At 36.3% G+C, this 16,775-nt stretch overlaps 1 protein-coding gene across 3 annotated transcripts in view; it reads left to right on the top strand.

Annotated features, from left to right (window-relative positions):
- Positions 1-16,775, top strand: part of NOX4 (NADPH oxidase 4) — a 145,228-nt gene that overhangs the window by 22,295 nt on the left and 106,158 nt on the right. For all 3 annotated transcript variants that reach the window (XM_027083632.1, XM_027083633.1, XM_027083634.1), the window contains 4 exons: positions 1,563-1,647; positions 5,878-5,975; positions 9,342-9,369; positions 16,073-16,145. In XM_027083632.1, coding sequence (XP_026939433.1) covers positions 1,563-1,647; positions 5,878-5,975; positions 9,342-9,369; positions 16,073-16,145 — 284 coding nt within the window. The remainder of the gene's footprint in view (positions 1-1,562; positions 1,648-5,877; positions 5,976-9,341; positions 9,370-16,072; positions 16,146-16,775) is intronic.

The following is a 16,775-nucleotide window of genomic DNA, read 5'->3' as shown; positions in this document are numbered from 1 at the left end:
CACTGATTCCAGCATAGAAATCAAGTGTAAAAGTGGCACGTTAGTCCTACTTAGTTTGCATGGTCTGACTTTCTGCTGGAGTGATTTCTTCAAAGATGATAGTAAAGACCACGTCGCATGTCAAGGTGATCAGTGAGCTATTCTACAACAGTAGGTAAGGGCAGAGGATAACAGAGTATCAGGCACTGTGCTAACATATATAAAATTCACATATATTGAATACTTGTGAATCCTCACATGATTCTGTGGGTACTGCAGATGAAGAAACTGAAGCCTAGGGAGTTTAAGTAACTTGACCACGACCTTGAGACTAGTGAATGGTAGAGCTGAGATCAGCCCCAGTTCTGAGCTCCTTCTCATTCTTCACTGAGAGCTTGTAGTTTCATTTAATTAAATTCAAGTGAGCAAACTAGAGCTGTGTGGACTTTGATTAATATACAGGATGACTGCTGGTATTGGTGTTAGTTTCTTAAAACACATACCTGTTTTGAGCTATGTAAAAGGCTTGAAATAGATTTCTTGATTAAGATGTGATGTCATATATGATATTTAGTATAAAACAAAGGATTTAAGAAAACAGAAAAGCCCTTTGAAAGTTAAAATTCATCTGAAATTGTTTTTTGTTTTCTCTTATCCTCGTGTGTGTGTGTGTGTGTGTGTGTGTGTGTGTTTGTGCGATATATGTGTGTTTATTCCTGTCTTCAGTAAGATAGTTAGGCACTGCTGGATCGATACTGATATTTTAAAAGGAGTTGTTAACATGAGGTCATTTTGATGTCCTGTGAAGTTCATGTGAGTGGATTTACTGTGGTAAAACTTCTCAACCTTTTCACATAATTATATTTAGAAACTCTTTGCTTTTAATGCAGTAATTTGTGGAAATAACTCTTTCTGTAGGTTGCCAACTATTGCGAAATGCTAGGTTTTGATCCCTGTGGCTGGCCATTGGTTTGGTGTGAAGAAAGAGAAGATAAATGGCAGGAAATGAAAAGTGCCCACATAAGTCTCTCAGTATTTAATGTCTTAAAGAATTATCCCCCAGTGTGAAACATAGGTACTCAAAGATGCTTGACATTTTATTTCTGTGTAAGATCAAGCAGGCATTTAAACCTGTAGATAAAATTGCTTTATTTAAAAATAATCTTATTTTTTGACCACAAAAGGAAATTGTATATATTGTAAAATTAAAACATTCCAGAAATATGCAAAGTAAACAATGATGGTTCTCCTAAATGTTACTCTGCCGGAACAACCACTATTTGAGATAAATGCCTGCAGATATGTTAACATACATAATGTCATTAATTTTAAACAATACAGGATCATAGTTTAGTTTATGTGTTGTAACTTTTTTTTACCTAACAATATATCTTGTGTACGTTTCCATATCAATAATAAGCCTTCTCACATTCTCTTTAATGATTTGAGTGTTCCATTGACTAGATATAGCCTACTTCATCTCACCAATTTTTAATTGATAAGCCTCTGCCGTATTTACAAAGACTTATGCGTATATCTTATTTGCTGCATCATTTTTATCATATTAAATGCTTTTTATTTAGGTTCCAAGCAGGAGAACCAGAAGATTGCTGGATAAAAGCAGAACATTCCATACAACCTGTGGTGTGACTATCTGTATTTTCTCAGGTGAGAAAACCAAAAGATGTTAAATATTATGTTAGAATAGCACATTTTATGAATGATATTTTTATTGTTTATGGTTTTCTTATTATATAACTTAATTTTCTCTTCTGTGTATTTAAAGAGATTTATCTAGTGATGCTACAGAAAATGGGTGTTATATATATATATATATATATATATAAATGTGCAAAGTTTGGCCCCCAAGCTGGTAATGATTATTTTCTAAAAGTAAGTAATTTCATTTAGAAAGATTGGAAGAAAGTGATTAAAAGCTTTTAACCTCTAAAAGTAATGATATGATAGAAACTTAAATGTGTGAAAATTAGAATGTGAAATGTACATTCACAGAATATGATTCTATCAAAATTATATTTGTTAAGTGTTTCTTTGATATTAACGCTTGGGCAGAAAAGCAAATGTCAAAATTTGTGGAAAGTTATCCTTCTCAATTCCAAGTTAAAATATGAAGTGAGAATCTTGTGGTTTTTAAGAGTCATTTTAAAATAAATTTTTATTCTGTGCGTTTTTTCAAATTTTTGAAACAGAAATTAATTAATGTATTAAGTACAGGTACTCTGGAGACAGATTTTGTAGGATCTATCCCCAGCTGCCCTTCTGCCTTACCAAGTGACATAATCTCTCTGACCTTCAGTTTGTTGTTAACTGTAAAATGGATCAACAGTAGCACCTATCTCACGGTTTTAAGACTAAAGTAAGAACATGCCTATGAAGTTCTTAGGATAGAATTAGTTATTATAATTTACAACCTCAGGGGTAAATTATCTCAGTGGCATAGCACCTGACATTTTCATCTGTTCATTATTTGATAGGACATAGGTGTTTTGATACTTGGGACATTTGATCTGGATATTTGTGTATGGCCATTTTGAATCAGAAGTGTTTTGCTATAGCTATTGCCAAGAAATCATTAAACTTTAAGCTTTTCAAAAATTGCCAAGTATTGTTAAAACAGGCATCTTCCCAGTGTTTTATCCCTGAACATCTTCCCACTGGTAGTTCCCACCCTGGAAGTGAGAGATGGGGAGAGGCTCAGGGATGGGCTGAAGACTCCAGTATAGCTCAAGTCTAGGAATAGAGTAAGAGTCCAGGATATGATGAGGACCAAGGGTGTGGCCAGGGTTAGGGTTGGATTACAGCTAGAGAGAGTGAAAGGTCAAAATGGAGAAGGATCGGGAAACGCTGGCACATTCATAACTTGATTTGTTCTAAATGGGAGTTGTGTCCAAATATTCTGTTCAGTTGGAGAACAGCTGAAAGACTCAGATAGTGTGGAGTATTGCCATGAATGAGTATGTGTTCCAGAGGGTTTGCCTTCTGCCACTCACTAGGGGTCTGACTTTAGGTAAGTCACCTTTCTTAACCTTAGTTTTCTTAACTGTAAAATAGGGATGAGGGAATTCCCTGGCAGTCCAGTGGTTAGGAGTCCATGCTTCCACTGCAGGGGGCCCGGGTTTGAACCCTGGTTGGGGAACTGGGATCCTGCAAGCCGAGAGTTGCAGCCAAAAAAAAAAAAAAAAAAAAAATAGAGATGATTCTGCCTACCTCATTGTTTTGTTATGAGAATTAAATGGGGAAATCCATGCAAAGTGCAATGCTTTCTCTTGCCTAAAATTAGAAGCCCTGAAGTCTTTTAACCTAAAAAGCCTTTTAAGGAAGGTGAATGTATCCCTTAAGGCTGTATCTCATACAGCTGTTACCTAGAACTTTTTTTCAGGAGAATTCAGAAAGAATGGTAATTCCTCTAAGGATGCCCTTGCACTTTTGAGCCATATAATATGTAATGAACATGTAAACCTTTCACTTAAAATGGAGTTTTTTTCCTATAGATTTTAGAAGTGCTGAAGCTATAGGACACAGACAGTTTTGCTTCTATAATGTTTTATATCTGTACCATAGTTGAGTCTCACCTAGACACCCTTTGTTTATTTCTTTGGAACCCTGTCCTTGCTTGTTAGTTAACCCACTTTCAGTTTCCTGTCCATTTTTTTTTAACATCTTTATTGGAGTATAATTGCTTTACAATGTTGCGTTAGTTTCTGCTGTATAACAAAGTGAATCAGCTATACATATACATATATCCCCATATCCCCCCTCCCTCTTGCGTCTCCCTCCCACCCTCCCTATCCCACCCCTCTAGGTGGTCACAAAGCACCGAGCTGATCTCCCTGTGCTATGTAGCTGCTTCCCACTAGCCCTGTCCATTTTTTATGGGACCCTTTTCCCTCCTCTAATTTGGTCACTGGCAGGAATTTAATCCTTTAAATAACTTTTAGGTTATTTAGCATTCTAGCCCTTCTCTCTCACTTTCATTTGTCTTTGTGTGTAATTTGGAACTCTTGGCTTACCTATGTACATGTCGTATGTTAGATTGGAGGGGTCATAGAATTTTCTAGTTTCCAGGCCATGTCTTCTTTTGAATCTCAGCACTCCATATATCAGTGTAAATTGTAATAGTTTCCTAAGCAATGTAGGTTCACTTATCTCATTAAGTCTCTTATTTCTGTCATCACCATTTTACAGAGAAGTAAACTGAGGCATTAGTAGGCAAGCAATGTGGCCAAGAAAACAGGTTCTCTAGCTAATTAAATATTGTTCTTTCCCATGCATTACAATGTGCTGTTGATGTTAACTTTATTTCACCTACAAGGAAAGGCTGGGAAGGGAGGAGGGTATTACATTTCTGTGCAAAATGTCATTAGCTTCTTTCTTGTCCAGGCTTCTCAAGGTAATTTTCTTTTCCCTGACCATGCCGAAATGGATTTGTCTTCAACTCTCTAATAACTTCCTAACACTTTTATCTCTAAGTCAGTTGACTACTCATTACTGTGCCATTGTAGGTAGGTTATTAAATGCTGATCATCATCTTCCTGTGTTTTTGTCCCATGAAGTGGTTACCAACACTTTTGCTATTGGGTTTAAACACTATGACTTGAATCTGTGGATTGTGAAAAATGTTAACTGGTTAAAAGCCTTTTCATGGACCTATATTTTAGGTTGAGTGTCAGTGAAGTATACAAGATATATAACAGGTTTGGAGCTATGGGAAAAGTGAAAGATGTGGAAAATCTAAAGTACAGCGGTTCCCCCTTATCCATGGGGGGATGCTTTCTAAGACTCCCAGTGGATGCGTAAAACTGAGGACAGTACTGAATCCTATATACTGTTTTTTCCTATACAAACATACCTGTGATAAAGTTTAATTTATAAATTAGGCACACTTAGAGATTAACAACAATTACTAATGATAAAATATAACAATTGTAACAAAAGTTACATGAACCTGGTCCCTCGTCTCTCTCAAAGTATCTTATTGTACAAATTTAATGCCTTTTCCATCTTAACTAAACATGAGTTGCAGTTTGAGGTGTGACAGCAAAGTGAGCATGAATTTCTTTTTTCCTTCCGCTTTCCCGGATAGACGATTCATTTGCTAAGGATCTTAGCAACCTCAACATACGAAATTTTGTCCTTTCCTTATTAAGTCGAGAACTTTCACCTCTTCATTTAAAGGAAGCACTTTACGGTTTCCTTTGGCATAAATGAATTGCCAGCATCACTACTCTTGTAGTTTGGGGCCATTATTAAGTAAAACAAGGACGACTTGATCACAAGCACTGCAATACCCCGGAAAGTTGATCTGATAACCAAGCCAGTTACTGAGTGACCAATGTGTAGGATGTACGTGGCAGAGGGATGATTCACATGCCGGGTGGGATGGAATGGGATGGGTGGAGATTTTATTACACTCAGAACAGCATGCAATTTAAAACTCATAAACTGTTTATTTCTGGAATTTTCCACGTAATGTTTTCAGACCACAGTTGACCACAGGTCACTAAAGCTGCAGAAAGTGAAACAGTGAATAAGGGGGGATTACTGTATTCAGAAGCTGCTTAAATGAACAAATAATTCCCATATTATTATACACATAACGTGTGTGCATGTGTGCCAGTGTGTGTATGTGTGTTTCTAACTCTTGACTTACTAGGGTTATTTTATTCCAGCCTTTGAAAATTCTGTTTCTTTACATGATTTCTCATACTAAAACTGTCTATAATTAAGATTCTTTGTGCTTTTAAAACTTCCCTTTTAATTGAACATTTTATTGCATACAAAGCTGTCAAATTGTGACCTGTGTTTACTTAAGGAGAGGAACTGACTCCCTCTTATAGAGCGTATGTGAAAATCCCAGTGATTGGTGTGATTCTATAGGTGTGCACGTGGCCGCCCACCTGGTGAATGCCCTCAACTTCTCAGTGAACTACCATGAGGATTTTGTTGAACTGAACGCAGCAAGATACCGAGATGAGGTGGGTGGTCTCTGTCTTCTCATTTTCCTTTCACTTGTCGTGAGATGACTAGTAAGGGTCTGTGATTTTCATAGAAAATTTGTACCTTGCTGCTCCTTTTCAGTGCTTTTAAAATGCACTTGTCAAGTTGAGTTTTATTCTTTTCAGTAGGAAATAGAGGTAATTACTATTTCACAGTCTCTCCCGCCAAAAATGGAAGTTCAGAGAGCGTCTACTTTTTATATTCTGCAATGTTCAGAAAGTTGCCACTCAGGTCTGCCTTCTGCCTCCCAACAGCTTTTGTCTAATTCCTGTCGCTCAGTGGAGACTGTTGACAGTGCCATTACAGGGTAAAACTCCTTCCGTAACTCATACAGTGCTTTGGGGGAAAAAAGGCAGAAAAGAAGGTTGACTATTTGAGGATCCTGGACCATCAGTTGATTTGACTTAAAAATATTATTGAGTTTTAATGCTTTACTCTGTTTTATTTTGTTTTTAATCCTTATAGTAGGTGACCTTGAGCTGAATTCTATAGTGGGCAGTATCTAACTTAGGGGTGCTTTTCTCCGTGTGAAGCTGCCCATGAAATGAAATTATATGTACAGGGTGCTGGGCTGGACCAATGAACAACACACGTACAGCCCTAGTTAGGTGTGTGTTGCTCGGCATTTTCATCGTGTCCTCAGGCTGCCTCTGATTCCCAAAGCCAAGACTGCATCAACACCGAAATGTTCAGGGTCCCGTGAGATCAGAACCCCACCCCGTTCTGCTAAGTGCGGTACTGACTTAATGGATTGTTCTCCATCTTCCCCTTACATATCACCAGAGTTCTCTAGATTAATACTGCTGTGACCATGTGCTTGACCTCCCTCCCAAAACAAAACAGAGGTCAAAGTAACAACAAACAAGCATAGATATAAATCACGAAACCAAAATAACAAGCAGCCCTGGATAAATCCCATAACTGTACCAGTATTTTTAAAACACCAATGTAATTTCATTGATCTCGGTTAGGGCCAGGCACTAATATTTTTAAAAAGCTCACTAGTGATTGTAGAGTGCGCCTAACATTAAGAACCATGGAAAAATCTAGCTCCTTAGCATGCCGGTGGAAGCTCTTCACATGTAATGATTTCACAGCAAAGCTTCCATCTCTCCCTGTCTCCCATCACTTCTCTCATTCCTCTCTCCTCCTCTGCCCAAATCACATGGGGTTACTTGTGTCTTACTCCCGCCATGCAGTTTCCTTTTTTATCTTTTCCTTCTTTGCTTCTCTCTTTTGCTTTCTAAATTCATGTCTTCGATAACTACAATAATCTTATCATTTCATTACAATATACTTTTGCTTAATATTCCAATATTTTAGTCATTTTAAGATTTCTAGTTATTAAATTTATTTCACTTTAAGAGAGATATAGGCTCCATGGAAAATATTTTAAAACTCCCAAGTAAATGAAAAGCAAAAGCTTCTCTTCCAAAACTAGCCGCAGTGAATGATTTTATGTTTTCTTATATTTTGAGTGGTATTTTATGATATATATTCTTCAGCGATTTGTAAATATATGTATTGTGGCTTGCTGTATCAGAAAGTATACATCTACCTCATCCTCTTCATATGAATACACCATAATTTATTTTTAGCCTTTTCCTTATTCACAGATGTTTAGCTTGATTCCGAGTTTTTGTCATGAACTGCATGCCAATAAATTTATTTTTTTGTACACTTCTGCTAGGCAGATTCATGGAAGTAGAATTTTGGTTTCAAAGTTATGCACATCATTAGTTTTGATGGACAAATTACCTTCCAAAAAAGCTTCACCGCTTGATACACTCTACCAATTTTATCAGAATGCTTATTTCTACACTTCACTTGTTTGTAAAAAAACGTTGCTGATCTGATGGATGAAAAATGCTAACTCATTTTAATTTACATTTTCCCTTTTCCCCCCTTCCTTCCTTCCTTTTCTTCCTTCATATCTTCCTTTTTTTCCCCTCCCTCTCTTCTTTCTTGTAATAAATATTTTTGGGTACCTGGACGGTACCAGGCTATGTACTAGATGAAAACGAAAAAATACACACATATACAAACACACACACACACACATATTACATATATAAACGGTTATATTCTGTGAATTGTCTCTGGAAATGATGGGTTTATGACATGCACCTTATTGTTCTGCTCTGTGCTTTCATCCTGTCTTCTCCACATCTCCAATGACCCCCTCCATCCTCCAGTTTGTGATGGTGGTGCATTCCTGACGGCCTAGCTCAGTTGGCCTCATCTTGTCACCTGTGAAACAGTCTCTTACTCTTCTTCTATTCCATCTTCATTCCCTGGCAATATTAATTGTTCCATCTTCTGAGTTTCCATAGTTATTTATTCATATTTCTGGTATTACCACTTTGTTCAGCCCATCTTGTATTTTTACTAATTTTTTGTGTATTAGGTTACTCTAGATTAGCCTTTAGTCATGTTTCTAACATCAATGGTAGAATTCATTTGACCTAAACTGGATGAGGAGCTATTCTTGGGCAAATGGTCCTTGTTCAAGACCCCTAAAATTGTATCGTATAAATGGCTTCCTACTTTGTATATAGCCTGGCCTGACCCCAGATTCAATGGAGGCATGAGGAAAGAAATTCAGAAGTTGTGCAATATTAGGCACCCTTAGGATGAAAAATTAATCCATATTCTACTGGGAATTGATCTAAAGTTTTCCAGAAGACAGAAAGGGAGTTGACTTCAGTCCATTATACCACAAGAATGTAGTTTAAAGGAAATATTACAATAACCATATTAATGTGTTATATTTCTGAGTAGCAGGAACCTGTCTTCCTTATTTGAATATCATCACTTATTTTTACAGTAGCCTTTGAAACATTTTAGTTCTCAGTTAGTATTCTCTGTACTGAATTTACACAGTACAACCCCCCCTACATATTTTATCACTTTTGATTCTCACTGTCTTGACACTCGTTAGGTGCAGTTTGGCAGTTGTGGTAGATAAAGTATATATTAACGTTTCCACAATATAGGTAAGGTATTGAGCCCCCAAATGGTCAAAGGGTGGGCTTCAGGCCACTGCCACTAACTTATAATAGCTTATAACTGGCCATGAAGATGAAAGCCTAGGCTTTCTGACTCTTCATACAATATTCTTCCTTTTTCAGATAGCTAAACTTCTTGGATTTGGGTTTTGTATGTATTATAATCTCCTGTGATATCGTAAAAACATTATGAAATTCAATTGCATCTTATTTCCATTGGGAGAACAGTCTCTTACATACCTAATACATGGCTCTTATCTCTCTCAGACTCATTGCAGAATTTTATGCTATCGGTGTTCTATTTTTCAGTCAATTTTTTTTTTTCCTTTTTATCAGGATCCTAGGAAACTTCTCTTCACAACTGGTAAGTTGTTACTCATTTCTGCTTCTGAAGATTCAGGGAAATCTTGGAAAATAAGCATCATCAAATTACACAGCATTTAGATATATGCTAAAATATAACATGGAAAATTTGCATATGAGAACAAATGATTAGGAGTTCAAGCATACAGTTGCAATGAAAACAGAGGGACAGGGCAAACAGTCAGGGTTCAGATGAATGAAGAGTAAAAGTAAGCAAATGCATTTGCCTTTCATATATTCTTTCAAAGAAAATAACATAATGCCTTATGCTTGTTGAGGGCCTGCTATGTGCCCACTGCTTTGGCAAGTACTATTGGAGATAATACATATGGACCAGTTCTCTGTCCTCAAGGGTTAGAAAGAAACACCAAGCACTCTGAGTGTCAGTGTAGTTCTTCTAATTCAGTAATTTAGTAGGATATTTTGTGATCTTAAAACCCATGGAAAAAGAGGAGAAACAGTCATTAAAATAAGTTATCTTTCTTGAAATGTCTTCTTTCTCATTTCTAATTTACTTTTCCTTCTCAAACATATTGTCCATGAAATCTCAGTATAGACTATTCATTTGTTAAAGCACACTTGAATATCTCAAAATTTTGCCCTGATGTTAGTACAGTTCTTACTATTTTCTTCTTTTTCTCAACCTTACACTTATAATAATGAAAAAGAAACTGTATTTGAGGGATTTTCTTTTTTTTTTGTGGTACGTGGGCCTCTCACTGTTGCGGCCTCTCCCCTTGCGGAGGACAGGCTCCGGATGCGCAGGCTCAGCGGCCATGGCTCACGGGCCCAGCCGCCCCGCGGCATGTGGGATCCTCCCGGACCGGGGCACGAACCCGTGTCCCCTGCATAGGCAGGCAGACTCCCAACCACTGCGCCACCAGGGAAGCCCTTGAAGGATTTTTAACTTGTATTTCGGGGACAAGGATGATTGTGTAGCGGAGATGGTCTATCATAAAGGCTTGGCTGTACTCCCTTATTAAGGATCAGAATTGCATATGGGACTGAGGCATGGCTCTGTCAAATGCATTGTTTTTCTTTTGAATCAATTTTATGGTGAAAATAAGAATAATTGGGGTGTTCTTTCCCTCCACGTCGCAACTACATATTTAGATTGAATATATATATATATGTTTTCTGCCTATCAATGTATGATGCTTGCCATTTGCAAAGTACTCATTTCAGTTTTCTCTTTAGGAACACAATTTAGTTTTGTTTACAGATTTGCTCATTGAAAGCATGTTTTTATTTAAGCCTTAAGAATTGGGTGAGAAGTAGAAGGGAGAAAAAGCAGAAAAACAAAACAATGTATGAATCAATGTATTTTTTGGTTCATATGAATCATTTTAAGAGAAATAAACAAGAATTTTGTTTTAATATTATCTTGTTCAGCACAGAGTATAGCTGAAGACTTGGAACATTTGAAATGCTTAAAAAAGTTTAGTTTACAAAGATATAAGGAGATTTCTTATATGACAAAGATATTACATTAAGAAACGTAGTAAAATTAATACTTCTTTATAAGTAGGTGATCTCTCCACCTAGCTTGAAACACCATCATCCTATGTTCTTTCCCAGTAGTTCCCATGAGTGTATTGGGCTAGGTAAAGATGATACTTAAAAACACAAATTCCTGATTCCAGCCTAGAGAGAGTCCAGGTTGGGACCTGCCAATATGCTTTATTAACCTTTCCACTACTGTTTTACCCTTTAGTGAGCATCTCATTTATACACATCTCATATATACATTTGAGCATACCTTCTCACCACTACCTACCTTTTACCTCCTCTCTTACTCTCTTTTTATCACCTGGTCAACTCTTGCCTATCCTTTAAGTCTCAGTTGCCATGCCTATCATGCACAGATTTCTGCCAAATTTCACTAAGTAGAGCTGGTCTCTTCTTGCCCTGGGTGCCTAAAGATACATAGTGAAAATACTATGAATAATTTATTTCCTTGCATATACTGTAGAATAATTATTACCTTACATATACTGTGTCTTCCACTTAAAGGTGAGCTTCTCCAGGGTGGAAAAGGGATGTCCGTAGGGCATGCAGAGAAAATATTTTGTGTGGCATTTCTGTCAATACAAACAACTTGAATTATCCAAAATCAGCATGTCAGCATCACTGTAGTGGCCTAGTTCCAAAAAATTTCATGAAAGAAGTACTGTGCTTGCCATCAGGTGCCATCTACTTCACAGGGACACAGACCCTCCCCTTAAGTATGAGGCTAGAGCTCCTCAGGCATCTGGTCGACCCCACTGAATAGTAGCAAGTGAGAGAGCAAAGCAGAATCTAAGGATGGTAATGGGATGAGTGACACTGTTCACTTAGTCCAACTTTGAATTCACTTAGTCCAACTTTGTGTTATGAATACATCTCTGACTGAGTCTATTTCACAGCTATCTTTGAATATTGGCAGGCACAATACCTAGGAAGAATAAAGTTCCTGATGAAGAAAGGCATGCATGTTTTTAGATGTTCTGATGATAAAGCATATTTTCTATTAGTTGATATAGTTCTTGAATTTTAATTTGTTTAATGTTACATAGAGTCTTTTCTCTCTCTGTCTTTAAAAGTTTTTCCGTGTAACCTAGGCCTAAGAAATAAGGTTGTCTTGTAGAAAATAAAGCCTGTGGCAGCACAAGTGACATAAAATATGGGATTCAGACTCACTAAATAAGAAATGTTAAAGACATTTCAATTAAGAATTTATAGAATAAAATAAGTTTAATAGATTGAATTATTCAAACATTTTATAATGCTTACTACATATCTCCAAATTTGGTAGTACTTGTATGATGAGAATAAAATGCACAGTATCTAATTTTAATTAGAAAATCCCTCACAAATAAATACAATTTTGTCTCCAATTATGTTTGTAAAAACAGGGTAATGAATACAAGATGGTATATTTCTGACTATATCTGGGTATGGATGAAAATGATCTTTCAGTTTCATCTAGAAATGGCAATATAGTACAGTTATTCATTTGAAGGGCTACTAATTAATTAACCTAATATGCATAGATAAAAGAGTAATAAGAGTAAGCATAACAAGCATGTTTTTTCCTAAGGAAACAAATATAGGTTTTGCTTCATAACTTGAAGACTGAGAGTTCACAGTGTACTTCACTTTGGCAAGTAACTTTCCCCAGTGAGCTTAGACTAGCGCAATAATTTCTAACCTGTGCTTCCTGACTCTTGGAATATGTGTGATAATAGAGGCTAATTTATTGGGACTTGGCTGCGCTGTCATCCAGCGCTAAGTTAGGATGCCCTTTGATGTACCTCGAAAACACTCAATGCTTAGCATTCTTTCAGCACTTAATACCCTATGTTGCAATTGCCTGCTTACGCTGTCTCCCACACTGGACTGGGATTTCTTTTAGAGCAGGATTCATTTTTTCCTCTAGCACTTAACAGTACAGTACAGATGCCTAGAAAATAGTCACTGAATGGATAAAAGTCATTTATTTTTAAACTCTACTACTTGTTGCATAGATATTCTCTGCAACATTCCAGATGATTGGTTGGCCAACCTGTTTGTTTAATTCCAGTAAAGAAAACCATAGCTTTTTTTCTTTTTTTTACTGAAGTATAGTTAATTTACAATGTTATGTTAGTTTCAAGTAGACAACAAAGTGATTCAGTTATACATACGTATACACGTATATTCTTTTTCAGATTCTTTTCCATTATAGGTTACTACAAGATATCGAGTATAGTTCTTTGTGCTCTACAATAGGTCTTTGTTGTTTACCTATTTTATTCAATATGTATAGTAGTGTGTATATGTTGATCCCAAACCCCTAATTTATCTCCCCCCCAGAATCCCCTTTGTTTTTTAAGTTACCCATCCCACCCTTTTTTTTTGACCACCATAATTGCAATTTTTTTCATTGCTAATTATAAGTCAGTTTTTCTTCTTCATTGCTCTGAAGTCTATTACTCTATAATTTACAAACTCTGATCCTTTTGTACTTCTGGGAGACAGAAAGGAAAAATGAATTCTTTAGATAAAAAAGTTAACTTCATAAATCTGAAAGAACCTTAAGAAGCATTGAATTGATCCTCAGTTTACAGATGAGATTCAGTGAGCTAGGGGTTTGGCCTAAGGGACAGTAACAGGACCGCAATCCCAGAATATATATACATACCCCAGGCTGTCTGGGACCTCTACTTCATGTTGAAGTCAAATGACTGAGGTCAACTATTTCACCCTCTCTAAGTCTTTCCAGTATGTTTTCCATGCTCTGCTCTAAAAGATGTGCTCTAATTAAATGTTTGAGGAAGTATCTGTTCAATTTTACACTGGATTCTTGACTTTAGTACTTCTCAGAAGCTTTACATTAATGTGCCCTGTGATTCTTCAAGGAATGGTTATAACATTTTTGAGTAATAGAAATTAATACCTCAAGGAATTAATGTTTCAATAATACCCTTTGGAAATTATAACTTTGTTCTAAACATACTCTGTTTTTTCAGGTGTCCTGATGAAGTGATTTGCAGACATTCTGTAACTAATCTTGGCATGTTCAGGACTACATAGGAAACCTTGTGTGTAGACTCAGTAGACATTCATGAAGCCTCAATAAAATTACTGGAAAGGCCTCTCCAACCAGAAATTTTACATTTTAAGTGAAATTAGTTGAAGCCAGAGAGACAGACCTCCTTTTTTTTTTCTTTAAATTTATTCAGTTACAATTGAAGCACTCTGAATTATACATATGTAAAGCATGCTACCTGATTGGTTTTGATATATGTATACACATGTGAAACCATGATCAAAATCAAGATAACAAATACGTCCATCATTCTGTCCTGCTCTCTACCCCTCCTAACTACAGATCTGCTTTCTATCACTAAAGAATGCTCTGAATTTTCTAGAATGTTGTATAAAAGAAATCATGGAGCTTATGTTTTTTCAGGTTGTTTTGGTGGGGGAGGGCAGTCTGGCTTTTTTCACTAAGTCTAATAAATTTTATGATTCATCTGAGTTGTCATATATGCATAGGTGTGTATCAGCAGTTCTTTCTTTTTAAACTGCTGGTTAATTTTCCAGGTACAGATAAACAATTATTTATCCATTCATCTGTTGATGGAAATTTGAATTGTTTACAGGCCTTGAGTATTAAAAATAAAACGGTTATGCACATTTTTGAACAAGTTTGGGGTGAATATATGTTTGTGTTTTGAGGGGGTATATTCTTGAGAGTGGAAAAGCTTGGTTATTTTGTAGACATGCTGTTCTTTTTAAACAGTAGTTTTCTGCGCTATTTGTCCTTTCCTGTGAACTAGTGTAGTTATCTTGTTCTTCTCTTACCCCCTAGGAAGTAAGTACTCACCTGGGGCAATGGGAAAGGGAGTACCCTACGAAAGAAGTGTAGAGAAGAGATGATTTCGATTAGGCACATCTGGGAAAGGCAAGGATTGTTAGGCTTCCAAATTTGTGTATTGGGAAGAGTGAAAGGAGAGCATACTCCAGTATTAAGTTCCAAAGACCAACTCCCTTATTTCTCCTGTGTCCCTTTACAAGTGGAAACTCATTTCTATTGTACTGGGATCTCTAATGTTATTTTCTAATGATTCTAAACCCTCTGTGATCCTAATGGTGCACATCCCTGTTGCTCTTATATTGTCCCCAGCTCGTTTGCTTCTGCTGGTGGCTTATAGTCCCTGATGGTCCTTCTGTTTCATAGGCGGTTCCTTGTCAAGAGGAAGAGTGGGGGGATGTCTATACTTTTGGAGGCAGAATTGTTTCAATACCTTTTCTACAAAGATTTAAGATGGAATCTCTCAGCTAGGTCATTTAGTACTTTTTGTTGCTTGTATGATTATAAGAGTAAATAAAGGTGACTTATAGACAGAATATTTTATTTGGTAGTAATAAGATAATAAGAAATGAGGCTATTGTGATTTTCACTCTTTGATAAAGCATATCACCTATTCATCTTGTACGTGCTGTATGAGCTAACACTAGATTTGTAGCAATCTATTGTGTCAGTATTAATTTTGAAAATTGACATGTTTACACACTTTACAAAATGTTATGTACTACCAGAAGCACTGATTTCAAAATGTTTTCCATTCTGAGGGGAAATATGTCTGCAAGTGTTCTTAAAACATCAACACTGTAACTTTTTTCTTCAAATTCACCATTTTTTGTTCTACACTCGAAGTTGCAGTTTTTAGAAAGGTTCAGGTTTTGTTTATTTTTTTCTTGAAAATTATTCTAGTTAGTGAAGCCCAAAAGAAATTATTTGTCATTGAAACTGAAGGAGCTACTAGTTCCGTAAAAGCGGGGAGGTGAGAGTAAGGAGGGTTTAGTACTATGGTGGAGAAAACCAAAACAACAAGGGAGTTGAATGTCAACCCTGTCCTGTTGTATTAATTATTGACTTTAGTTATAGTATGTCCCTATAAAAGTATGCACATATTCACCATTCTGAGTAGAATATTTGAAAATACCAAAATGGACTCTTCTGTTAAAGGTGGAAAAGACTCTGCTTTGTCCTAAATACCTTGAAACTTATGCTAATTCAAACAAGGCTTTTTAAAGAGGGAACATACAAGGAGACATACAATTTGAATTGGGCTTCCCACAGATCAGCCTAGTACTTTGAATTTTAAGGTAATAACTTTTTGTACATTTTTTCTCAGCATGACTTAAGTTAAACATACTTATGTACGTTTTTATAGTTCCTGGCCTGACAGGGGTCTGCATGGTATTGGTGCTCTTCCTGATGATTACAGCTTCGACATATGCAATACGGTGAGTGTCACAGCCATTATTTTGATGTTTCTTGGTCAGATTATTTAGACTTCCTTAAGATTATCTTCATTTTCATGGGTAGAAAACATCTCGAGTAACCCGAATGTTTAGCCAATGCAATATTCTGGTTACTGGACTGTTCTGTGTAACTAAGAGGGAAATAGAGAGGCATTTCTATATATCATTTCCTGTTTTTGAAAAATCTCTTTCTTTCAGTCAAATATTCTGGGTTGTAAGGAATTGTGTATGGAGACTTTCCAGATACATGTTCCAAAGTGGAATAAAAGGAGGCGGGGTGTGGCTTACTAAATATTAAAATGATTATGCTTCAGTAACTTAAAACAGGATAGGGAATTACTATATTGTACACCTGAAACTAATATAATATTGTAAGTCAACCATACTTCAATGAAAAAAACAACAACCAGAATAGGACTTACTTGCAAAAATGACCAAGACATTGAATTAAATGATAGTAGACAGAAAGCACTGTAAAAGACTTCGCTATATGTAAGAACCTGCTAAATAATAAAGGTGCCATTATAAACTTATGAGGAAGGTAAGGCTTAAGTGAATTAAATTCTAGATAAATTACAGTTTACTGTAAAAAATTATACCACTAAAGATTTA

This window comes from Aethalodelphis obliquidens, unplaced genomic scaffold, assembly GCF_003676395.1.
Source record: "Aethalodelphis obliquidens isolate GAN/ISIS:26980383/991018 unplaced genomic scaffold, ASM367639v1 scaffold50, whole genome shotgun sequence".
NCBI classification, from domain to species: domain Eukaryota; kingdom Metazoa; phylum Chordata; class Mammalia; order Artiodactyla; family Delphinidae; genus Aethalodelphis; species Aethalodelphis obliquidens.
The sequence above is the reverse complement of the archived record's forward strand: the minus strand, read 5'-3'. Positions and strand labels throughout refer to the sequence as shown.